Source organism: Kwoniella botswanensis, chromosome 1 (assembly GCF_036426115.1).
Source record: "Kwoniella botswanensis chromosome 1, complete sequence".
In the NCBI taxonomy this organism is placed as follows: Eukaryota; Fungi; Basidiomycota; class Tremellomycetes; order Tremellales; family Cryptococcaceae; genus Kwoniella; species Kwoniella botswanensis.
This window is the reverse complement of record NC_088599.1, coordinates 8,437,975-8,463,417: the sequence shown is the minus strand read 5'-3', so window position 1 is coordinate 8,463,417 and position 25,443 is coordinate 8,437,975. Positions and strand designations below refer to the sequence as shown.

The following is a 25,443-nucleotide window of genomic DNA, read 5'->3' as shown; positions in this document are numbered from 1 at the left end:
TAGCAGGTCTAGCGATACTTTGTTTCCTTATGTACAAAATAGAGAAACACATACAACTCAGATGAGAGTTTTTTGGCCAAGCAGTGGGATCCAGACAAATGAGGGACTCGTTGTAGGGTGGAGGATTGAGAATACTCTATGTGTGGTGGACATTGTGGATAGTTGGGTGAGATAAGTTTCGCTTGACACTTAAGCTCCTGCATTTCGTGTCATCAGATGGGTCTATGGGCTGACAATACATGTGCGCTACAGATCAATGGGCACCAAGATCTACACAAGGCGACATTGGCAGCAGGAACCCATTGCCCTCTCAGCTTGCTGGGGCATGCTCAGCCTGCTCACGCGACAAAGACAGGTTCAGGAGAAGGTATCACGTTCTGGCTGAACAAGGGTAAAATACCTATCTCATTCTCGTATGTGCTGCAATCAGTTAACGTCATATCGAGTGTGTCTGATCTTCAAACCTATGACATAGAGAACCGATTCAAGTGGTAGTTTACACCCCACCTGATCCGACTCGTCTGCGTTTTCTTCGGACCTTGACACCCTTCACAGGGATTAAGAGCCAGGCAATGGCAGGTCAAGATGGATACGGCGTAAGCCGGACATCCTCTACAGTAAGAGAAGATATCGACGAGGTCATAAGCCTCGTAAGTGTCAGCCCAAAGTCCCATTGATGTGTTTGAGCTGAACTTTCTGTGGAAGATCAACGTATCGAAGGTCGCTCAAAGGGTATTATCCAGTATGGCTACCTCGGAATCTAGGGGAAACCCATTCAACAGTAATCAGCTGAACTGGTCACCAAGTGTCTTTCATCTCGTTGCGATACTATTTCTCCCACTAAGAATCTGCGCACAGACCTTGTACCTCATGCTCAACTATCACACATCGATTGGATCACTCCGATCTTCCAGCTCTACCAGTAAGCCTGTCTTGATAACGTCGCATGAGCCCGTGCTGAGATCTGAAACTTCCAGTCGATCAAGTTGCTTTGCGCCTTTCACAAGGCTTACAAGGACCCGAACGGTTTATGAGTACCCGACAAGTTGGTCTAGGCATTGAAATTAGATCGGAGAGATACATCCAGTGTGTACATCCCTCTCTATCTTGTCGGCTTTGCAGTCATTGTACGATGAGATAACTGAAATAGAGGCATTGAACTAGATTTTGGAATACGGTATGGCTAGTCTTTGTAAGTTTGTGATGTACTGCTCTTAAACGTATGTAAGCTAATGACAGAATCTCGGAAAGAACGATGTGATATTGGGCTATTCGGCAAGACAGGTTATACTCTTATATTCACCTTTTGTTCAGCACTTGATCATTTCATCTATCAAAGTGAGTCGACGATTGCATACTCCTTCTGCTGATAGTGGGCTAATTATTGTGGAACCACAGAAATATCTCGTTGAACCGCCTATCATCGCTTTAAAATGGCTGAATGACTGGCCAGTAGGACTGAAATTGAACACTCCCCTGAGTCAGTTCTTCTGTACAGGGTTGGGTTTGGTCATGCAGCAATGGGGAGGTTAGTCATCACAATCTCAATTCATTGATTGAAGCTCAGCTGATCGGGAGATGAATAGATATAATGATACCGCACCTGGATACTCTCCTACCCTTGATCATCCGGCTTTTCGCCCTTTCTTCCCTTGGTGGTCTGACTCTCACTCTATCCTTACTCAAAGATACGATCACCATCCTCACATCGCACTTGTATCTCTGTCATATATTGATGAGATACATCTTCAATTGGCAATTAGAGTCGTTGAGCGGTTTATGGAACCTTTTCCGAGGTGAGCTCTCTTGATTTTGCCTGTCCTAATGGTCAAAAACAGCTCATCAGGTCATTTGTACATGGTTTAGGTAAAAGGTGGAATGTTCTTCGACAAAGAACGGATTCGTACGAATATGATGTAGATCAGCTGTTCTTGGGTACTTTGCTTTTTACCGTATCAGCTTTCCTGTTTCCTACGGTTTTGACGTACTACGGCTTGTTCGCTTTGGTAAGTCTACTCTCACAGATCTCATCACATAACCACCGTTCTGCGTGAGATTACGTGGCTGACATCGATGAGTAGTTCCGAGCTACTACCGTTAGCTCGCAGATGGTACTCACATGGGCTGTCGCCGCTTTGAACGCGTTTCCGCTGTTTGAATTGATGTTGAGGATCAAGGAGCCTTCGAGATTACCTGGTGAGTCGATTTTGTCCTCCACTGTATCACATGACTCATGTCGAATTTGATCGCAGCCGGTGTTCACATTAAGCTCAAGCCTGTGAGTGGTGAGGGTATTGGAGAAAACAGCGACGGAAGACTAGCGATAACTCATGTACTGGAACTCAAGGTGAGCTGTCGTTTCTGTTTCACTTGCAAAGCTCAGGGCAGCTGTATCAAGTGGTGTTGAGGGATGCAGCTGACAAGTCGGCCGTATGTACTTAGAATTCGCCCAAAACCTTATCAGACATCCTGTTTCCATCATCCACTCAATCATAGTATCCTCCATTCGTTGTATTCTACGCACATGCACCATACAGTATGCTCTGATCAAATCCTTTCAACCAATTCACCGACAAGAACATGCATCGTGCCACCTACTCTCCAACAACACCTACATACGTTTTCCAATTGTATCAAAGTATGAGAAGAAAACCAGCGAATAATGAAGTGAATGAACCATCCTCCGCCTTAGTCATGGTCTTTATCCCATATATATCCTTGATCGGAATATCGAGAGATAGGACACCCACACCTGATTTAACAGGCGCAGTTGGAGCATGCGCAACCTGATAAATCGATGACTTAGCTAGTACTTCTTGACAACTTCTTGTGAAAGCAGAGTAAGGGGAGGTAAGAGTAATGATTAGACTTACGAGGAAGCTCCGCATGAAGAGCAGGTTCCGTTAGTTCCCGAAGAGTTGCATTGGTTAACAGGCATGGAGTTGGAGTTGTTGCATCTATATACATTTTATTCATGTAGTATTTCCGTCAGTCAAGGAGCAGAAAATGAGAAAGAGCGAAGAGGGACTTACCCGGAAGATCCGTGAGTGGAGCAAGATCCATCAGAAGAGGTTTCGCAATCTTTGTTAACGTAGGACTATGAATGATATAAACGAGGACTGTTAATTGTAGTAGGAAGAATGATAACAGGATGGACGTACAACAGTGGAGATAGCGGCCATTCTTGCTGTTTGTGTTTGAGTTATTCGTAAAGTTTGTTGAAGTGGTATCTTGAGTTATTTGTTTGTTCGTTGATGAGGAAAGAAAGATCAAGAGACGATGGAGAGAGAGGTTTATATATCTTGATTTATGGTACTCTATGACTTTGATGGACGTACGGGTTCGCCGCTTTGCCTTACCTCAAGGTTAACACGAATGAGGGAAGTGGGGGATAGTTGATTCTAGTTCGATCATAGTGGTGGTGGCGTCATAGGATGGACCATCATGCACTCGAGAATATGGAAGCGATCAAATCGGATTCCCATCAGAACGGTACAGTATGTACGACCAGAGGATAGATCCTTAAAATGATAGTTGGTTGATTAGACTCCTATCTACCACTTGAATGAAAACACAACTTATTCTCATGATGGTAACTTAGCGAAACTAAACTTGGATCATAGACGTCTTTTGTTGTCCTGATTGGATAGGGAAAACCCCGGAAGAAGAGTGTTCTTGGACGAAAAGTGGCTTGGGGAGGGTAGATACGTAGTATATATCAAGGTCCTTTGATGACCTGGACTTGGGCTAAGCTAGTGATTCTGTTCACATCAAAGATAATAGCCGAGATGAGTCCTATGGGTGTTCACTTCCCCACTTCAGTAGTCCGGTTCATCCTACCATGGTTAAGTCGCTGATCATGAGATTGTAACATTGCGATACTGCTCATCAAGATAGGAATGCGCGTTTGAGAGATTCCCAATAACATATGAAAAGCATACTTGTCAACCCATATGTGCCCCAATGGTTGCCCGAGATTCTCAATAGATCCAGACATGAAGTCGGATCTGGATCTGAAAGATAGAACGGAAACAAACGTTGGATTGAGGAAACAGACAGTAATCGTAGGAAATTGATGAAACCCCCCAAAACGCCTTAAACACGAGGCATCAAAACGACTTTTCCTTGGTATGCCACTCTTATCAAGTTCGAATTCTTTTCTCCATTGAGATATGCTGAATTAAACTGGTGGAAGGGAATCTCGGCAACAAGGTGCATTTCAGAAGTATGACACGTAATATGCATGTGCCGCATAGCAGCTTCATCATGTGTGCAGCCAGCACAAGTTCTCCAGCCATTCTCTGTTTCTGGTTATTCGCTTGGTATTCTTTTACTCGCCACCGTTTCTTAAACATCATGCATGTCCTTTCTTTCATGATGAGTGATCATCATGTTCCTCCAAAGCTGATTTCTCTCGCACGTATTTTTACCGTTTGGTACGAGGAGAACGCTATAGATCAGCAAAGGAGCGGAATGACCTGGTCAACCTATGCTGTTCCCTTTTTGTGCTTGTGGTGACATCATTTCACCATGTGGTAGCGGGACGATCAATACTCAGGCACGAGCAGGTGTAAGAAAGCCTTCGTATTCTCGACTTCGACATTTTCTACTTTAAGCATTCCGTTCCCCGTAAGTCACATATGAGTATCATCGTTACCAAGGCTGTGCTGATCACTGTTGGGTAGAAGACAGTCCGAAGCCAAGTGTAAAGCATAAAAGAAGGAACATACGCCCGATACAAGCTCAATCACAGATAATTTCATTTTCGACCAGCACTGGCGCATACATACGAAAGAACACAGCACATACCCAACTTCATGGACTGTCTACAGTAACATCATTTTATTACTTCACCGACATCCACCTGACATCTTCGAGATGTCACATCTCCTCATCCTTCTCTCCCTCTCCCTCTGCATACCCACTATAACGGCTCAACTCACGCCTTCACCCACTTACACCCCTCCGACCGCATCAGCAGGTCTAGCCTCTTCCACTGCCACCCCCAACACACAATGGTCGAACATACTCGGTAACTCATTGTACTTTTACGATGCACAGCGGTCAGGTAGACTGAGCGAAGGATCGTATGCGAATAGAGTAGCATGGAGGAACGATAGTGCCCTTCAAGATGGGGAGGATTATGGATTGGACTTGATAGGAGGGTTTTACGATGCGGGGGACTATATTAAAGCGACTTTTCCTCTGGTGAGTACTTATATCATCCATCACATGATGAAGGTGCAGATAGTGAAGTATGCAAATATTCATCATCTACGATAAGGGGCACGTGCTGATGAAGAAATGCCAATCATCTGATTCACACTTTTCCAGACATTTACTCTTTTCGCTTTGGCTTGGGGGGCTCTTACGCACGGAGAAGGATACGACCAAGCTCAGCAGACGGCTTATCTCGATGGTACACTTAGATGGGGGTATGACTGGCTGATTAAGGTGAGTTTCAGGCTCTAAAAAATCTCTTCTCATACGATTATTAATAAATGGTTCTAGGCTCATCCGTCCGATGATGTTCTGTTCGTGCAAGTTGGTTCTGGTGATGTGGACAATGCGTACTGGTGAGTAGATCTATCCATTGTATCTTTTATCACCCTGAACATTATTTGGGCTAATCCTTACGCACTGCACAGGGGCGGCGATGAGAACATACCGACACCTCGACCGGCATACCCCGTTAATTCCTCTGCTCCCGGCACCGACGCATGGTCCTCAGCAGCAGCAGCCTTTGCGCTTGGCTCGATGCTATATACACCTTCCATATCCTACAACCTGACCTCCTCATCTTCTCCACCTATCTCACCATCACTGGGAAATTCCACTTACTCCTCTCTTCTCCTCTCGCACGCTAGGTCGTTGTATGACGTTGCCAACTCTACAAGCCCAAAGTCGACTTACTATGAAAGTCTAGGGGAAGAGGTCGCAGCATACGCTTCATCGAACTGGCAAGATGACTATGTATTATCTGCCTTATCCTTGGCTATAGCTACCAACCAATCGGATTATTACCTAGATGCCTATAATGGGTATGTCGGATATGCTTTATCGGGCCTGAAGGAAGTATGGAATTGGGATTCAGCGATACCCGCCATATATGTCATGTTCAGTGAAGTGGCCATTACCCGACCTGGATTGGCTTTGGAAGTAGGGTTAGATACAAACTTGACGGGCTGGAGGAACGAGACGGAAGCCTATTTCGATAGTATCCTCGATGGGAGTTTCAAGAGGAGTTATCTGACTAAAGGTGAGTACGGTTATCCACTGCGATTCATAATCCCAGCATATACACTGGTAATTGGGATATGTATGGTCATGCTAACCATCATCGTATTTATATCGTAGGCGGTCTACTCTACTTTGACGGGGATTCGGATGAAGCTTCACTCAACCCTGCAATGGCTATCGCGATGTTGATGTTCAGATATGCGCCTATTGCTTCGAGCCAAGAGAAAACAGATCAGTATAACGTAAGTTCTCCTAGGTATGTTATTTGTAGCACAACTAGGCTGTGAGGCTTATGTGGACATTTGGTCTAGGCTTTCGCTCATGGCCAGCTGGAGTACATGTTAGGTAACAACCCAATGAATGGTGAGCTTTCGAATCGATACGTCCTAGCGATAGTAAATTCTCAAGCTGACTTGAACTCCTTCCTCAGCTGTGTATCTGGTCGGATCCCATCCCAACTCACCCCAAAATCCTCACTCGGCTCCAGCGTCGGGAGGAACCGATATCTTACATATAAGAGATTCACCACCTACTGAGGCTTATGTATTATATGGAGCGATGGTCGGAGGACCTCTGGATAATGATAGATTCTGGGATTGGAGGGACGATTGGGTGCAGACTGAAATAGCATTGGATTATAATGCTATGATACCTACTCTGGCTGCAATGCAGGTGGGTGATCATAATTCGCAGCATCCACTCCAAATTCCTCTCAATGACTTATGGTACCTGCACTGACACTATCTCTCTATTTTGTGCAGCTCGTCAATCAAACTTCCGACCCATACTACGTCCAAGTTCAAGCTGGTACATACTCAATACCCTCGGGGCAACCTTGTGACCCAGCCCTACCTTGCGGAGGAGGCTTGTCCAAAGGTGCCAAAGCAGGTATCGCCGTTGGCGTTATATTTGGCGTATTGTTCATACTGGCTGGTATATTCTATTGGAAGAGGAAACAGATGGCGAGGTGGTGGAGAAAGGGTTATAGAAGGTAGAGTAGAAGGATACACAAGACAAAGCGGGACTTCAAGAAGCTATGTGATGATGAAAGTATAAGTATAATGATTTGTAACGATTTCAGGTAGAAAGCATTCACGTGTCACAATTTCATATATATATATGTCAGAGCTTACCAAAGTCATTTGAGCAGAAGAGATAGCATTCGAATACCGATTTGCGATATGTTGGCAACCTTGAAGATTCCACATCATCTCATCACACGGCCGTCTTGTCACCCTATTCGTTTAGCTGACGATCCAGTAGAAAGTTGCGTGCTCAATTGCGCAAGTCTCGATATTCGGATTCACTCCAACCGCCACAAACAGAAGACATTGGCAGGCATACCTATGCCAAGTGTGCCCCAAGTCGACGTCGATCGGCGCCGTTGAACCACGTGGAGGACGCCTGGGCACATTACTGGTAATGACGAAATGATGCGAGTTGAGAACGGGCCTTGATTGGTCCTGTACCTTTCTTACTGTTTTCCCGATCATTCCATTGGCTCTTGACTCTTATCGACTCAGCAATATATGCATGTGTATGTGCATGAGTTATCGCATGCATATGCAGCTAGCAATTCATGTGAGTTGCAGTGGGTCTATACGAGTGTAATGGATGGAGGATGCATAATTGTGGTTGCTCTTAACCGGGATTACCCAAAAAGGAAAGTCTGGGCCCGGTTTTTGCCAAGTAAGTAAGCTGACGGTCAAATTCGCTTGGCGACCTCTTGGCAATTCTTCCCCCTCCCAAATTGCTCCATTTGCTGCGATATAACGATATAACCCCCATAAACATATCATCTCTTTTCATTTATCACATCCTACTTCCCCTTTGTCGTCCTACATCTCTCTTATCATCATCACTCCCCATCAGTCACACATACATACATTACATAGCATTAACAATCACAAGCATACGGCGATTACTCAGAGCAACCGACTAACACAGTTAGAACCATATAGGTGATTACCCACCAAGACGCCTTTTTCTCCTCTCACGCTTTCGGAGCCAGCTTCATCTAGCAAACAAGCATCAGTGACTTGGGGTGAGTGACTGACCATTGAGCTCTTCTATACGCCAGCACATTACGGCGCTGACATTGATACCGAACTGCTCAGTCATTATCCTCCAACAACGATGGTGTACCCAACACTCCCGTCAACTACCGCCAACGGTGGTAACTATCTGTCTACCGTACCTAGATCATCCGAATCAGCCTCATCCAACGATCCCGAACCAGTCACCCCTGAACTTCAATCTCGACCTTCCATGTCATACTCTACCTCATCATCATTTCAACCTCAAACCATCAACGAGGATTCAGAAGAATTGAAATGCAGATGGAACGACTGTCAACATGTTGCTGCATCACCAGATGAACTGTATGATCATTTATGTAACGCACATGTAGGAAGAAAGTCCACAAATAACCTTTGTTTGACGTGTGGGTGGGAGAATTGCGGGGTAAAGTGCGTGAAGAGAGATCATATAACTAGTCATTTGAGAGGTGAGTATCATGTATCTGTACCTTTGTGAATCATATCTGACACTGTCATCGCTTCAGTCCACACTCCTCTCAAACCACATCCATGTTCGGTCTGCTCCAAAACTTTCAAGCGACCCCAGGATCTGAAGAAACATGAACGTATTCATACTCAAGAACATCATCAAATGCACAAACTCAGTAAAGCTGCTACGTCGACAGATCCCAAGTTCAACTCGCGAGTATCATTGGGTAACATCAATTCCCAACCACGCATAGTCGAGAATAACAGACAGCGATCACCCAATTCGCCTTCTCATTCGTTATCACCCTCCTCCTCTTCATCGTCAAGAAATCCTTCATCCCCCTTCGATCACCTATTGCCACCTCATATTGGAGGTTCAGAGGGTAAATCAGTCTCACCATCGCCATCAGCCTTAGCTGCTTTACACAGAAAACAACACGAGGAATTGGCTGCGTACCAACAGCGCGAAATGGCAATCTTACAGCAATTGGCGTACAATCAACAGCAGACTCAAGCTTACGCCGCGCAGTTAGCTGCTGGTACGGGACTCGACGATTTCACCAAGATAGGTATGAAACGAAGTCAAGGTGACTCAAGTGGTGAAGGGTTAGATGGTCTTTTTGCAGATATGAAGAAGAGAAAGGTAGAACCTATCTACGATGCTGGTAAGTCTGATCTTGCCTCCGATTGATGGTTGTTCTAGATGACAAAAGCTGATCTGATTTGCCTTGCCAGATATGATGCACCGATTAAACAACCTCGTTCCTCCATCAATGACCCCAGGATTCCCTCAACTTTCTCCCATGTCTGGTTACAGCAACTACACTCCACCCCTCAACGCTTCCATCGGCACATACCCGCATTTGCCGTCTCTTCCAGGTGGCGGATTACCTTCTTCGATGTCCTCCAATGGACCAACTCCGCCTCTTGCTGTCCCCGAGATCAAGACTGAAGCTGATCTGGCGATGTTCAACGAGTTCATGATCTCGCTCGGAAGGGACGCAGCTGGTCAACACCAGAATCACGTTCAACCTATGATGCATTCAACTTCAATCGGCGCTGGCTCAAACAACACCGATTCACCCTTGTCCGACAACAGCAATGGCGTGGAAGATCTATTCAACCCTGACGAGCTTGCTTCATTGGGCTTGACAGGAATGCCAGGTATACCTATCCCCGGTGCTCAGATCGATAATGGTTCTGAATTATCGCATTCATTGCCTAACGAATCGCCTTCTATCTCATTTGGCGGTTTATACCCCTCTTTGGAAAGCATGAGACATCGAACCGGATCAGCGCCAGATGTATCTACTCTGTCGGATCCTTCCAAGAGACCCATAGCGGGTTTACCGAGAGCATCAACAGGCTCATTACATAATTTACCATCTAGCAATACCGGTAAACCACCTTACCTTTCTAACTTCTATGGATTGGGTCCAACGCAATACGCTGAATTACCATTTAACATGAACGAATACAGTAATACCAACTCCGGTCTAGGTAGTACGGGCAATGGACTTGATCATAATTTCAGTTCGTTCGATTCGTTGGCACGTTCTAAACAGAATCTTTACCCCACCGCTACTTTGGCACCCAAAGACTTCTACAAGAAGACATATAGACATGTTCAACCCCTCGGAGCAAGTCTATCTGCTCGTGCGAGGGAAAGTGCCGAAAGGACTGCGGTGGACGAAGAAGATGAATTGGTTGATGAACCTGAAGATTTGGATCTGGATTTGGAGAAGACACCGAAAATACCTGTTCGATCATTGTTGACTGCAGAAGAGTCTGATCCAGATTTGAAGTTACCTTCTATATCTTCACCGGCGACGAGGGATGATGGAGATCGATCTTTACCTTCTATATCGTCAATCGACCACTACCGATCGAGTTCTATCGCCTCCTCAAGCTCCACTCCTAGAGGTTCACCTGTGCCTTCTTCCTCGAGATCTTCATTAATTGCCCTGCCCATCAAGAGGCATACAGAAGATGAGATTGTCCGAGGTGTCAAACGATTAGAATTAGGTAGTGGAGAATCAATCACTACTGATGCTCAAGAGAAAGAGAAAGAGGCCGAAAAGGAGAATGAAAGACCGACGACTGAGATGATAGTTAGAGAGATCAGGAGGAGGCATGCTCAATTGATCAGAAGTTGGTTAGTAGCTGTGAATATAGAGTTCAGAAGGAGGAAGTTGGAAGAACTCCAGCGTGTGCAGGAAGAGAAGGATAGGTTGGAAGAGATTGATGAATTGGAAGAGGAAGAGATGGATGGGAGAGATCATGGAGTGCAGGTGAAAGTTGAAATTACGGCTTAAATTGGAATATATAGTATGGTTGAACTGAAGACTCTTTGACTGTGTATGTCTTTATTCTTTTTTTGATCTGATTGTGTAATCCAGATATTGTTACATTCGATTTTTGGTTTCCGAATAAGTTGATACATTTAGCGTTTTGATACAATTGGGATTTTGGTGATCAAGTCATGTCATGTCATATTACGGACTCTTCTTGCGATTCATGACGATAGCAATTGAGTGTCCGATCACTATGCTGTACAGTGCCAAGGGGTATGCCAAGTGAATTGCTTGGTGATGCTTACGCTGAATGTCGTGATCGATCGATTTCTTCTGGTTCAGGATCACTCAGGTTTATCACTCAGGAACCATCAAAACCCTAAGGGAAACATGGTTCGGTCACACCCGTTTTGTATGGCGCAGGATCCCGGATAAGGAATAAGTCACTCAAGTCACATAAAAGCTTACGAGATTATGAGGACGGACACAGAAAAGGTATTCGTGTCTCTTATCTTTATGTTCGACAGCTTACCAATTCGATTCAAAAATGATTATCGAATATGGGATGGGGAATCGAAGTTGATTCAATTGAGATTCAGGTATGTTTCGTGTAAAAGTAATATAGTACTTCGACTGTCTTTTTCTTTTTGTTTTCGCCTCACTGTTCGCTTGATACCATAGATCGACTGGATTAGAAAGACGTGGTCGATCATTCAGAACTCAGATTCTAGTATTTGACGATTGCGGATATACCATCTTTCATATTTTAGGATCGACCACAGGAAGACGGATCGACTTGTTTGTTTGTTTGTTGAACTTTCAGCTCTCAGCTTCATAGTCAGGAGACTCTGTTAGGTCACAAAACAACAGTCAACTAGAAGACCTCATACCTTTGAAATTGCCCTAACAGCCCCACACCAACAAAGGAAAGGAAAGGAGAAAGAGACTGGTCGACTCGACGAAAGGCCGCTCTCAATATACGCGATCATCTTTCTTAGCTTGTAAATCTACACTGTATTCATCTTGAATAGAGCTATAGATAATACATGGTATAGAAGCAAACGATCAAGCAATATGGTGAGCATGTATTTACTGTTCTATCGAAGATCGATCAGCTTACCTCCATTTCACAATAATGACCAGTCGGAAGCACCTTTACTCTCACGTTCATCTCGCTCATCATCTTCGGCTTCCTCATCTTCCTCATCACTCACCAGTCTCATCAGTTCACCCATCCTCAACCCCCTGAGTAAATCACCCTCACACTCTTACAAACTTCCTTCACCCGTCTCGTCATCATCCAACAAAAAGTCCAATCCCAATAAACGTAAATTCCGATCGGTCATTTTACAGTTGCTGGCCTTGATAGTAGTGCTCTCATGGATCACAAATCCTTTCGTCAAATCGTCAAGCTCTAGTCAAATCATTTCTCTAAAGATCCATCCAGCTGTAGAAAGTCTGATATCCAAGACCAAGACACAGTCACCATCCGGTCATTCCAACCAGTCAGAGATAGGGAAGAAAGAAGCATACGTTACATTTCTATCGTCAATATCCGATAGCAGTTACCTCTTATCAACAAGATTATTAATCTATCAACTCCTTCATGATCCACTTACTCGCGATGCGACCAGCTCAAGAGACGTTATAATCCTCACTACACCGCATATCGATATGGACACAGAGGATGTACTGAAGAAAGAAGGAGCAGTAGTACATCGAGTGGAGTTGTTGGACGGTTTTGACTTACCTGATGAAGTGAATGGTCATTGGAAAGATCAATATACCAAACTCAATATATTCAACCTAACGATATACGATAAAATACTATATTTGGATAACGATGTGCTCCTTTTGAGATCTCTAGAGGATATATGGAACAGTGAAGGATCAGATATACCCCATGGAATAGGCGGTGTAGGAGAGAATAGCAAGACGTATTTACAGAATTCGGATTTGAGAATATCACCCCCTGAAGGGTTGGCAGTGCCAGATAAGGATTATCTAAATGCGGGATTTATGTTGATCAGACCTGAAGAAAGGTTGTTTGAGAGTCTTAGAGCGACGAAAGGGTATGATACGTTTTATATGGAACAGGTGAGTTGGAGTTTGCGGGTCTGTCATTCCACGCTCCATTTGGTTTCAGTATCAGCTAGTCCAATATCAGCCTTCATAATGATTGACGCCTTATGAAGCGGGGAAGCCGCTGACGAGCGATTGTCTTCCATATAGGCACTCATCAATCACTATGCCTCTTGGGATGGTGATCATCCCTGGACACCGTTGAATCATAAGTGAGTCATCATCTTGAATTCGAAATCGTCTTCGCGATATTTCTCTCGGTGATAAACAGTCAATATATCGCGTATTTGTATTATAAACGGACTAGGCTGATCATTTTCATTGTATACAGGTTCGTCTCCCATTTCCCCAAAATATCAGATATACAGGAAGGTTATTACTCGTAAGTTCCCCCCTCAATCATTCAATCAAAGCATATCGTACTGACATTTCCACTTTTCTGTAGCCTTCACGCGAAAATGTGGAAGGATCCTGTACCTCCGGCTGTCAAGCGGATTTGGGAAGAAGCCGTCGAGGGGATGGAGGAGTATTGGAGGTGGCATGATGAGGAATAGATATTTTGGGTTATCATTTCCATTTTCTGCGACTTTCAGGCAATTCTATCTTGCAGCTTGAATGTTCTTGATACTTAGCTTTATACGAGGACTTTACGGTGTTTGCTGCTGTACGATTTGACATTAACATTAATCATATGGTTATATAATAGAGGGGACGGGCCACAAAGTGGACTGCCTCCACCGCGCGTGAATAGTCTATATAGAAATTCACGGAAACCTGTTGTATTTTGTAATGTTCTTCTTCATAGCTATCTCGTTGCATTGCATTATCATAACGCTACAGATATATACACACCAACAAAGACAGCTGCCTAGAGCATTTCAGAAGATCAGCAGTGAGCCGCGTGAGGAGCGTTGTCGAGTCAAGATGACCATCACCACGTCGAGGTGAGATACACTGACAAAGTGTACTCGCTTCTGAGCTGATCAAATATCTTACCATTCCCGTATAGCTTACGAGCACATCTACTACAATCGCTCTCTACCCTTCCGAACCGACATGATCTCGGTCTGACGATCCTGGTTTCAGAACCTAAGAAAACCTCCTCTATCTTCCCGCACACCCCCATTCCGCCGAAATGCTTTGAACAGGACTTTCTCATTGTGCTTTCATCCGACCTTCCTTCTAACGCCGATATCAAACCTCGAGATCAAGATAGTACCGATGCACCATCATCGTCAACATCTACGAGCCTCCCTGAGCAAGACGAATCACCCAAGAAAGTGTTAGTATCAGCCATCTCAGCCAACCTATATACCTTCCCATCCTCTTCTTCATCTTCCTCGTCGGGTTCGATTCTTTACATTTCCAAAGTCGACTCGTCCGGATACTCTCCCTCTGTCCTCCCACTTACTCGACTACTCATCGTATCATTCTTCAACTTCTTTCTCCTGCACGTACAAAACGTACGGATCCAGCTATTCGCCAGATCGCAGAACCAATATTTGTTTGCCAACTCATCTCAAGGGGGAGGTAAGAAAGTCCTGTCGGGAGCGGGGTTATGTAAATGGTGGAAAAACGTTTATGAAGAAAGTGTCATAAGTCATATCAAGTTGAAATCGACCAATTCCACTAAGGAAGGTAAACAGGAAGAAGGGATAAGATTGAATTATTTGTTACCGGGTTATGAACAAGTTGAATCATTGGACTTGTTAGGTAAAGGAAAAGACCTGCCGGAAAGGTTGAAATGGGAATATAAACCACCTTTCGATAATCCCATTACATCTACTGGGAATACCAATGCCAATACCAATTCGAGGAATTTGCCTGTATCGTTAGCAACGTTAATACCCTCTCTACCTGATGATCCCAAAACTAGATTCTTAGAAGAACTAGTCACGGATAGTTTTCAACAAAATCCAAATCCACTCAAACAACGACACCAACAGCAAAAACAAGGAGAGTCTTCTTCAGGATCAGCCAGTATGAAGAAGAGTAAGAAGGAGATAGAGCTGGAAGAGGAGCTAAATCAAAGACAATCATCTCATATAGCCTTGAGTAAGATAGATAAGAAAGAGTTTTGGGAAAGGATAGGGTTCAGACAGGAATGTGCAGGGGACGTTACTGGATTCTTCACTCTGGAGATGAGTGGTAAAAACAAGATCAACGGGGATATCGAAAGTGAGATAAGCAAGATCACGGGTGAAACTGGAGGAGAAAAGAATGAGCAATCTTCGATGGTCATTCCTCCTCTACCATCGACGACGGAAATAGTCGATTCGATTACATCGCTCGATCCGGAGAGTGAGAAGGCATCACTTGATCAAACCAAAGGTATACCCATCTCGTCAAATTCAATCCTAACCTCCGTCCCCGCTTCCCAATCTACAGACCGACCTGATACAATACCGAAAGAACCCCTGCTTCGGATTGAGATCATCAATCGACTACTTACAGCTCTTACCAACTTGGACTTCGCGAATACCACATTGGCGATTGAAGGAAGTGAAATATGGTTGAAGCAGGTCAAGTCGATTGTCAAAGGTGAAATCGGTGAGGGAAGCAGTGAGGGCTGTTTTGGAGTGATACCGAGGAAGGTGGATTTGCCTGAATCAGGAGCAGGGTTGGTGAGGAAAGAGAGACAAGAAGAGAAGGTCACGATGCTCATGCCAAGGAAAAAGAAGAAGGTTTGATCGAGAGTTTAACTTGTAGGTATACATTCATTGAATATAGCATATACCTGATTGAACGAGACTGAGAGATGATATACGATATATGGACCTTACAGAGTGATATCATTCATACTATCACTATCATGTCATCTCTTCTTGGTAATCTATATGCTCATGAATATAAATGTAAATATAACTTTTAGATCTTCCTTCTACGTACATTCACTTGTCAAGATATGGACCTTCTACTGAACACCTTTGGAAGAGTTACTTGGAGGGACGAACGATCCAGCTACCATACACAAATTCCTAGGTGTATAGTGCGTTTGCAATATAGGAGTTCGTTTAGTTGGCCAAGTGGCTAACAAGTCGGTTCTACATCCACAACACAAGATCCTTCAGCTCAAATCAACCAACAGTCCAGGAATAGAACGAGAGCTCACGTATGAGGTTCATCTTCCCAATTACCTCTACCAGGACCCATCGGTAAACTACCTTGTAAATCATCTGCACCCGTTCCACCCCCATTTCGAAGGGTAGGTTCATTCAACAGCGCCTTCTCTCCTCCTGGTGATTTCACATCCCAACATCTAACTGTCGAATCTAACCCGCCGGAGACTAGCACTGCTGAATCGGCAGAGAAGGAAAGTGATTGTATGGTAGATTTGTGACCGTACATCCTCTTGATCGGTCGAGAAGATCCCAAATCCCATAACCATATTGATGAATCTAAACCTGTGCATCCAAACGATATCGTCAGTTTATATTCGTTTATCGGTGTTGAAGTATTTGATTTTTGGGAGAGTGGTGACTCACCTCCACTAGCTAGTAATTTGCCATCGGGACTTATAGCCATAGTGGTGACTGCGTCCGTATGACCCATAAACAATCTAACACATGCACCGCGCTGGACATCCCATAATCTACATGAACTATCATTGGATCCCGTAGCTAGGTACAGCGAGTTAGGATGGAATCGGACGCACTACATATATGACTTGACATTAGTCCTCCATCTCTTGAGATATTGGTAGTCTGGTTTTCGAATGGGGAAAAACTCACATTAACATCCGATAAATGACCTGTGTACATCCTTAGAGGAGTCACTCTATCTGAACTCCACAATCTTGCTGTCCTATCCCGAGAAGCAGTGGCGAAGTATACGCCCATAGGACCCCATTCTACATCCCATACTGGATCTTTGCCATGTCCCCTGTAAACCACCACGTTTGAGTACGTGTCCATCGACCATAGACGGACTGTACCATCTTGAGAGGAAGAGAGCAAAGTGGAAGGTGGTGAGGCTGAACCATATAATGGATCAAAGGATAAGGAATATACAGGACCGGAGTGACCTATGAGTTTGCGGAAGGGTTGGCCTTCATCTTCTATCAATGATCCGTCTGATGGATCTACGATATATGGACGGATCAGCTCGTGAATAGTCACTGGGACTGGGTCTGGGAGTGCTGACTCACCTATAGATTTCTTCTTTAGCTTCTCTCCTTTCAAGCTCCACAGCCTTATACAGCTCTCGGAAGATCCAACAGCCATCAAGGAGGAATCCTTTGAGAATTCAACCGAGGAAGCACTAGTGAGATTTTATCAGCTGCAAACTCCAGCAGAGTGTATCCATGTACACAGCTTACCTTTCACCGTGATCGAATAAGGTAAAAGCTACTACACTCGGCAAGACAGTGTTCGAGCTACTTCCAGGTTTGACATCGCCATTCTGCTGTGGACCTAAACGTATCATCTTCCTTTTATCTCTTATAGCTTCAACTTCTCTTTTCAGATCTGGTATTCTGAAGACAGCCGGTATGGGAGGTAAAGTTTCGTTTTCCTCTGGACTAATCAAGCTCGAATCCTTATCCTTTTCCAGCTCAGATTCAATTTTGAGCTCTTGTACATTCACCGTCACAGGTGCAGGTGTGTCTGTATTCTCTCGATTCTCCTGTGTATCGGCTAATGGACCCGCAGGCGAAGTCATATCCACATCACCATTTGCATCCACTCCATTTGTAGTTCCATTAGGATGTCCATTGGGTAAAGAAGATGACGGCTGATTGACAGGTGACGCCCCTCCATTGGGTTGCTGCTGAGAGGGTTCTTCATCCTGCAAAGTTCTCGCTACTTGCTCTTTCAGCTTTTCAGTCATAGGTGGTGGACCAAGTTTCAGGTTGGTAGCGGTATTGAAAGCGTCTATTGGCATTGAGGATGGTAAAGCAGAAGCTATAAGACCACTTCTTGTAGCTATCGTAATCTTATCGAGTGGTACTGAATTACTTGTTACTGGAAGAATGGCGTATCAGCGGTATCCCATCAAATGCGAAGTTGACTTATATCGGGGAAAACTCACCCGTTATACTGATACGAGAAAACACGATCCCTTTGATAGCTTCTTTCGCTCTTCCAGCAGCAGAATGCAATCCAGCTTCCCATTCTTCATCTAATCCAGCTCCACTTAACCATTGTATAAGCAGATCATTCGCATTTCGAGATAGAGGTATCACATATTTGTCCGTTATCATTCTCTGGCAGAGAGGATTCGCTTTGACATGTTCCTTGGTCGATATGGACGATAACGTTGATATGTCCTGAGGATGGAATGGTCGATGATGCGCGGAATGTCGTTCAAAGAAGTCCCGAGCTATTATTACATGAGTGAGATATTGAGACGAACGTAGTGTATAGACAGCTCACCTGTTTTGAGAAAGCCGAAGTTTACAAGTTCCAGGAATGTATGGACGAATAGTGGGAAAGATAAATTATCCAATTCGGGCTAAACACCGGCGAAATTTTACCTTATCAGCATAAACTCCCATCCCGTATCATCTTGTAGGAAGTTGGACAGGTAGACTGACCTTCCATAAATCCAGACCACCATCCACCCATCTTCTATAGCTTTTATACCCTTCCACCCTATCTGAAGGATCTAACAGTGTATCCTGATTTGCAGCTTGATCTTTCAACTCCTTATTCTGATCATCCGCACCATCCTGATCCGCATTGGCATTAGTCGCTTGCACCTTTGCTTGTAACTGTTCTATTATGTATTTCGCCTGAGCTTCAAATTCAGGTGTGATATGTGAGGATAAAGTCGATGCTGATACAGCTTGAGCCTGAGGTATATTTCGCTTGACATTAGATTCTAATGGTACCGGACCTGGTGCTCTGAATACAGCTTCTTTTCCACCCTTCTCCTCATTGTCTTTGCTGTTATTATCTTTATTCTTATTTCCACCCTGTTCTGCTATTCCCTGCTCGAACAGTGCTAATGCCTTGTCAAACCCATGCGACTGTAGATATTCTATGACAAATTGGTTCAAGAGGTTGGCATCGGTTCGTGTGATCGAGTTGGAAGTGTTGCTTGGTCCTGCGACTGGCGCTGATGGTTCCGCCATGATGTCGTATGGGTCCCAGCTGCTTATATGTTTGGTTCGCTGGTGGATTGAGCAAGCTGCAAAGATGGATGCAATGTTTTGAAGGTGAATAGGAAGAGAAGAAGAGAATACATGTTGGGTTTACATTCGAAGTAGTAGTAGTCCGAGCAAGGAATCACCACGTGGTCCGAGCGTTGATGTGTACGCGACTGCTAAAATTGCTAAAATGTTCGAGGACTGTCCAAGTGTACCTACCACCTGCAACTTGTCTTTCTCTTTCCTTCTAGTTCTCTTCCTCTTTCTCAACTTTGCCTTAACCTGTACCCACTTAAACCTCATCAATTGTGACCTGTTATACTCCCCCTGTGCTCCCTCGAACATGGGCGATACTGGTTGGGAAGACCCCTTCCGTACCCCTTCTCCCGATTACGACGGTGACGATGGCGAATTAGATACCCATGAGCTGCCGGCGGGCAACCTGATGCAACAGCTGGATCTGGGTTCGAGGAAGGAGAATGTCAATTTCACAGAAACGCCATTCACCATTGCCGCTAGAAGGGCGAGATATGGGGATAGTAACAGTAAGAACGGTGGTGAGTTTTCTCATCGGCAGCCCTATTTCCACTTCGCAGAGCTGATACAATCATTTTATGTAGCTCGGAAAGAAGATACGTCCTCTTCGACTGAACCGTCTTCCTCAAACAACCCAACTTCACGCACAAGAACACTTCCTGCGTCAGCCAAACCTCCTGTTCCTACTTCATCCACAGCCACATTCAGCAGAACTCAAACCCTTCCGCCAAGGACGAATGTTCAGCCAAAGGCAAATGGCAGCAAGAAGAAGGACGAGGTAGTGGAAGAACCAGAAGTGAAAGTAGTGAAGAGAGTGAGAAATAGTGGATGGTACGATCCTCTTGGTAATCCCATACCCAAAGATCCACCCAGGAAGAAGCAGTTGATGGACAAACTGAGCGATTTAACGACTGCCCAGGAGAAGAGGAAGCAAAGGAATCAGAAAGCTGCTGCTACAAGAGCGAGAAACAAAGCTTTGAAGGCCGCGCAAGCGGCTTGGAAGGACCGAGAGGATGATATGAAGTTTGGGATGCTACGTGAGTACACTCCCCAGTGGCTTTATTTCATCGACAGACCATGTCGTATTGCGCTGACCTGGGTGATAGCTGCGGGTGCTGAACCGAACGACGATTACCCCATCCTTCAAGGTTTCGAAAAGATGAAAGATCTGCCAGTCAAGGATCCAAAGGGCAAAGGGAAAGGGAGAGGGAAGAATGGCAAGAATGACAAGAATGATGATGCGAAGCCTACCGCCAGGATAGGAGCCGAAATGCTTCATATGATCATCAGCGGAGTACCCGAATCAAGTAAGAAAGATGAGATGAAAGCAGAAGAGAATGGTGATTTCCCAGAACAAAAGGAGAAGGGAGAAGCCCTATCACCAAGTGAATTGAGGAAAAAACAACGTGTAATGAATCTAGACGAAATACTCCAAGTACACGCGAAGAAGACTGCCGAAATGTTTCGTGATACGAGGGAACCAGAGGTATCTCGGATGGCCAGGAAAGATGTGATAGATTTGACAGGTGAGGGCGACAAATCCAATGGTAAATCACAAACGATCGCCACACCTCTCGACGACGAGGTGATATCTTTAGATCAACCATCTACGATTACTCATCTTTCCTCTTCCACTATGAGGAATATTGAACAAGCGGGGAATTCATCTTCCGAAGTACTTCCATCTAGTTCACCACTGGATCAATATAGCAAGAAACCTGTGATCTTACTTGAACCCCGGCCCAAACGGGCAGGTGAGCATTTCACACATATTGACGATGTCGGACTTTTGGAGAAGGAAGCTGGGAGAGTAGGTGAGTTCAGTTCATTTTGGTTATCCTTTCAAGGTCCTCACTGATAATTCGGATCAGCAAATCATGGGCATACATCCGGCTCTAAATCCACTTATCCAAGAATAAGGGTTGACGGAACCAGTCCTGGTGAAGCTCATCAAGAACAACTTCAAACCCCTCAATCTTCTTCCACATACCGTCAGAATTCCATTCGTGTCCTTGCAAAACCAGCACCGCACTCCTCTGTCTTCCCAGACAATGATCTCCCCATCGAAGGTATGAAACGATCCCCGTCTCCCGCCATATCGATCGATGGAATGGAGAAAGAAGACTGGTCTACAATTACAAGTCGACCTGGAGCCGGTCCAGCTAAAAAGAAAGCTAGGAAATCTAACATATTCGAAGACCCAACGTACGCTAATAGATTTCGGAAACCTATAAACATGTTTCCTTCCAGATCAACTACATATAACTATGCCGACACTCAAAAAATTACCGATCACTTACGAACATCCACCACCTACCCGAGTCTGAACGATCATCTTGTATCTACTAAATCGTATAATGGTGGAAATACCAAAGTTAAGCTCTTCACACCTAGTAAACCCGATGAAGATCAAGCTGATTCAGGCAGAGGGATATTGAGCGGGAAAACCATCAAAGGTAATCAATATGGTAGTTCTGTGAAGGAAGGAGATCCGTCGATCACCTCGAGATATAATGGTACTGACCGAACTCATCAAGATGCTAACTTGAACACGATCATTCCAAGTGTTTTGAATGGAATCTCAAGATCCGTCACCACTCATGGTGCTGGTTCATCCTATTTTTCGGCAAGATATGACCAACCTCAACACATTCCTCAACCTTTCAACCGATACAGGTCCAATGGGACTTCGAGCAAAATTCCTAATGGTGATGGTTCTCATCAATTGGTCAATCGTTTTAGTACTGACAGAATTGATCGACCTCAATATAATCACAATGGGAATTATCCACATCAGATTCATGCCAATCAATTCTCACGCCCTCAAGCTCCATCTATCGGACATCAGCGATCGCAAACCCATTCTAATGGCTATCATCCACCTCAAGTCGATGTAAATCGAAATCAAACTCATTCCAACGGTTATCATCAAGCTCAAGTTGGATCTGACATCTTTTACTCTTCTTACCTAGCCAATCACGTTTCATATCCACTGAAGAACACTAACATTCACTCACATCATGCGACCGAAGAACAGGAAGAAGAAGATTGGACGAAAGCTTGGTCAAGAGCTGCTCAACAGAAATCTCGTAGTCAACAAGGACTACAACTTCACTGAACATATCCATTGTTAACATCTACCATGACCCAAAACCCTTCTTCCTCTGATCGATATTGAGTGAAATCACATATATAGAATCAAGCAAAATGAACTATAGCCGACCCATTTTCTGAACCCTGTATATATATTCACTCTATTATTATTGTATTTTACCACTCATGCTATGTATTCATGTGATATACTTTGCCGGAGCTGTGTGTTTAAGCAATCGCTCGTATGCTTGTTCTGGCGAAGAACGGAACTTCACATTTCTTGCACAAAACAATCGAGAGCCGACTACACTTCACTTCGACAAAAGCTACATTCCGGTTGGATAGTCTTACTTGAAACATATACTTTCACTTGAAGAGCAAATGATCAAAAAAAGAGATTACAAGTGTAAGAATGAAAAAGGAAAATACAACTGGTTCTGTTTTGTTATCTTGTAAATGGAAATATAATTTAACATATTTCTCTCTCCGAGCTTCGTGTACTTTGCTCAATCCATTTCCATCTTCAACTACTTCCATCTTCGACTACTTTCTTCGGTCGGTAAGACGTTACACTACAAACCACCATGCAGCCTTCTTCGTCTTTTTCGAGATTACGAACTGAGGTAATTGATTCCGATGATCATAATTCTGCTTTTCTCAATAACTTCTTTTTAGTTCTGAACAAACTGAATCTCGCACTTGTAGCTATATCTTTCATATTCCTCTTTAGTTGATCTTTCGTCGATGGACTATAATAACACATCAAGAAAGCATCAGTGATCTCATCCTACATATCCATTATTTGAGGTTTTTTTTTAAGGAGAAATATACTCACTGCCACTCATCATTCTTAGTTATAATCTCCGCTCCACCTCCACTAACCCATTCCATAGGTCTATACCTCTCTCTATCCCCTTCGGTCGTTCTCAAACTTTTATCTCCCGATGCCCATCTTGAAGGTAAGTATCCTCCATCTTCGTCTACCAACGTAGACGGTGGTTTGTTATGTCCACTACCCCCTCCAATAGATCTAGAAGAGCTTCCCCTCCTTCCACTGGTATAATCACCGGCTTCTGACCCTCCGAAACCGGCACCTCCACCAGTAGCATTAAGAGCAAGTGAGAAAGGTCCTCTAATGACGTGGTCATGTTTCGATTGAATCTTTGTTGATTTGCCTTCAGGAGGGAAAACAATTCGAGGATCATCATCTTCTACAATTTCAATCTCGGGTAAGATTCTAGATTTCCCTCTTGCATTGGAACTTGCTGATGCTGCGATGGTATCGACCATTAATCCATTATGATTATGACCACTCGTCGTAGACCGATTGTGCAACCTTGAAGAACCGACAGCAGAAGAAGCGGTTTGTCCGATACCCAAACGTCTCTCTCGTTCTTCACGTTTCTTGATTTGAGCTGGAGTCTCAGGAAACAATTCTTCTCTTGGCCTTTCAGCAGGTTTGGGAATCCTCTCCCGCTTACTATCTATACTTGACCTAGGTAATGCAGGACTTAACCTCCCAGATGACGAAGTCAATGGTGCGTGAGGTAACAAATGTCCATTGGGACTTTCCATCACTGGCGTATGAGGTGGGATCGGCGATACAGGTGCATCAAATCCTGTTATCTTCTTTGAACCATCTTTCGTAACTTCGACTTTCGATTTTGTCTCTCTTTCCCTCTCTTTATGCAATTTATTGTGTGATATCGTAGAAGTATTCTCGGTTGTTTTCTCAGGCGGGGTACCTTGTACTTTATGTTCCGTCGTCGAAGCTGTCTGGGGTGTCCGAGAGTATACCGAAGGAGTTTGATTGCCGCTGAAAGTAGGTGAGAGAGGTGATGGAACGTAATGTACATGTTGTGATCTTGATCTACCCGTCATAGCTGTTGGAGCAAGGCTTGACGTGGTAGTATATATCGATGGTGCTCCATATCCATTAGGTACTTGTCCCTGTCCATCTTCACTGGTAGATTTGATCGAAGGTGTCGAAGGTCTTCCAGATCTATCAGACATCATACTTCTTCTTCTAGCCGCCGCATAACCCGAAACGTCATCCAATCTCTTTCTCTCCATTTCCAACCTTTTCCTAATCTCCTCTTCTTCCCTTTCTCTTCCGGTCGTATCTGTACTTCTTCTAGTCGCATAATTATTGCTATTATCTTGAACTTCACTTCCTGAATCTGACGAACTGGATGATGATCCATTTTTACTTCTTCTCCTATCTGATCCAAATGCACTTCTTCTTCGGGATTTCGCTCTGGACATTTCAGATATATGTCCAAATGGATCAAATTCCGTATCATGTAATTTCCCATTAGAATCGATATACACTCCACTTCCCGAACCGCTCTTCCTACCTGGTCCTCCACCGTTCGCACCGGCTGATCCATTATTGGAATGTTGATGAAAGCTTGATATGGAGGTAGAAGGTCTCAGTGCGGCCGATATTGGTGATTTACCTTTCCTATCTAGTCCACCGGCTGTACGACTCGATAGATGTTTATGACCTGATGGACCGGCTATACTGGACGAGTCACCGTCCATATCGTAGCTGTATGTAGACTTGTATTCGGGTTGTAAGATATGTTCCAGCTCTGCTCTCTGTCCTGCTAATGCGGCGTCTTTCTTGTGTTTTCCACTTAGGTGGAAGGCAGGTGGTAAAGGTGCGAAATGAGAATCAGGATGGGGGTCATATCCCAATGGTCGACGAAGATGCGTTTCGGCAAGAGCTGTAGAAGTGGACAGAGATGATTGATCAGCTGGTGCGTTGATTGTAACAACCAAATGTACCCATAGTCTATGAGTCACTCACGAGGTCGATACGTCTTGAATCCACCTTCTACCCTATTGGGATCCTTATCCTTCTTCAGAAGTTTCTTGCCGGTGGATGTTGAGGATGATGATCCATAAGGTGCATTTCCCACCGCACTCAATCCGTTCGGATCATAATCCACGTTCGCATATGACCTTGAAGGTTTGGCCAACAAAGTCATCATGTACTAACAATCTCTAGTATACGGTTGAAGTTAACATGGAAGGTGATTGATAAGCCGTAATGATTGATATTGGTCTGTTTTGTTATGTGAATGAGGATGTCGATATA

The 25,443-nt window shown here is 44.3% G+C and overlaps 8 protein-coding genes across 8 annotated transcripts; 6 read left to right on the top strand and 2 right to left on the bottom strand.

Moving 5' to 3' along the window:
* Positions 1-61: 61 nt before the first annotated feature.
* Positions 62-2,496, top strand: L199_003178 (uncharacterized protein; the record flags this gene model as incomplete). Its single annotated transcript, XM_064888914.1, has 13 exons — positions 62-166; positions 253-413; positions 476-650; positions 706-922; positions 978-1,086; positions 1,165-1,192; positions 1,252-1,338; positions 1,399-1,528; positions 1,587-1,796; positions 1,867-2,006; positions 2,082-2,196; positions 2,253-2,347; positions 2,443-2,496. The coding sequence occupies 13 exons, from the start codon at positions 62-64 to the stop codon at positions 2,494-2,496; spliced, it is 1,626 nt and encodes a 541-aa protein (XP_064744986.1).
* A 2,382-nt stretch (positions 2,497-4,878) lies between these two features.
* On the top strand, positions 4,879-7,235 carry L199_003177 (uncharacterized protein; the record flags this gene model as incomplete). The annotated part of the gene is made up of 8 exons (XM_064888913.1): positions 4,879-5,208; positions 5,335-5,454; positions 5,512-5,576; positions 5,649-6,259; positions 6,358-6,482; positions 6,552-6,603; positions 6,671-6,912; positions 7,002-7,235. The coding sequence occupies 8 exons, from the start codon at positions 4,879-4,881 to the stop codon at positions 7,233-7,235; spliced, it is 1,779 nt and encodes a 592-aa protein (XP_064744985.1).
* A 1,141-nt stretch (positions 7,236-8,376) lies between these two features.
* Positions 8,377-11,062, top strand: L199_003176 (uncharacterized protein; the record flags this gene model as incomplete). The annotated part of the gene is made up of 3 exons (XM_064888912.1): positions 8,377-8,746; positions 8,804-9,412; positions 9,483-11,062. The coding sequence occupies 3 exons, from the start codon at positions 8,377-8,379 to the stop codon at positions 11,060-11,062; spliced, it is 2,559 nt and encodes an 852-aa protein (XP_064744984.1).
* A 1,053-nt stretch (positions 11,063-12,115) lies between these two features.
* Positions 12,116-13,677, top strand: L199_003175 (uncharacterized protein; the record flags this gene model as incomplete). The annotated part of the gene is made up of 4 exons (XM_064888911.1): positions 12,116-13,138; positions 13,274-13,335; positions 13,455-13,505; positions 13,569-13,677. The coding sequence occupies 4 exons, from the start codon at positions 12,116-12,118 to the stop codon at positions 13,675-13,677; spliced, it is 1,245 nt and encodes a 414-aa protein (XP_064744983.1).
* A 370-nt stretch (positions 13,678-14,047) lies between these two features.
* Positions 14,048-15,813, top strand: L199_003174 (uncharacterized protein; the record flags this gene model as incomplete). Its single annotated transcript, XM_064888910.1, has 2 exons — positions 14,048-14,067; positions 14,133-15,813. 2 exons carry the CDS (start codon positions 14,048-14,050, stop codon positions 15,811-15,813), a joined length of 1,701 nt encoding a protein of 566 aa, XP_064744982.1.
* A 224-nt stretch (positions 15,814-16,037) lies between these two features.
* Positions 16,038-19,196, bottom strand: L199_003173 (uncharacterized protein; the record flags this gene model as incomplete). Its single annotated transcript, XM_064888909.1, has 9 exons — positions 16,038-16,167; positions 16,236-16,527; positions 16,609-16,777; positions 16,855-17,204; positions 17,271-17,383; positions 17,442-18,084; positions 18,152-18,442; positions 18,496-18,574; positions 18,657-19,196. The coding sequence occupies 9 exons, from the start codon at positions 19,194-19,196 to the stop codon at positions 16,038-16,040; spliced, it is 2,607 nt and encodes an 868-aa protein (XP_064744981.1).
* Positions 19,197-19,554: 358 nt separating this feature from the next.
* On the top strand, positions 19,555-22,365 carry L199_003172 (uncharacterized protein; the record flags this gene model as incomplete). The annotated part of the gene is made up of 4 exons (XM_064888908.1): positions 19,555-19,768; positions 19,832-20,284; positions 20,354-21,061; positions 21,119-22,365. 4 exons carry the CDS (start codon positions 19,555-19,557, stop codon positions 22,363-22,365), a joined length of 2,622 nt encoding a protein of 873 aa, XP_064744980.1.
* Positions 22,366-22,980: 615 nt separating this feature from the next.
* L199_003171 (uncharacterized protein) lies at positions 22,981-25,333 on the bottom strand (the record flags this gene model as incomplete). The annotated part of the gene is made up of 3 exons (XM_064888907.1): positions 22,981-23,089; positions 23,176-25,069; positions 25,153-25,333. The coding sequence occupies 3 exons, from the start codon at positions 25,331-25,333 to the stop codon at positions 22,981-22,983; spliced, it is 2,184 nt and encodes a 727-aa protein (XP_064744979.1).
* Between the last annotated feature and the right edge of the window lie 110 nt (positions 25,334-25,443).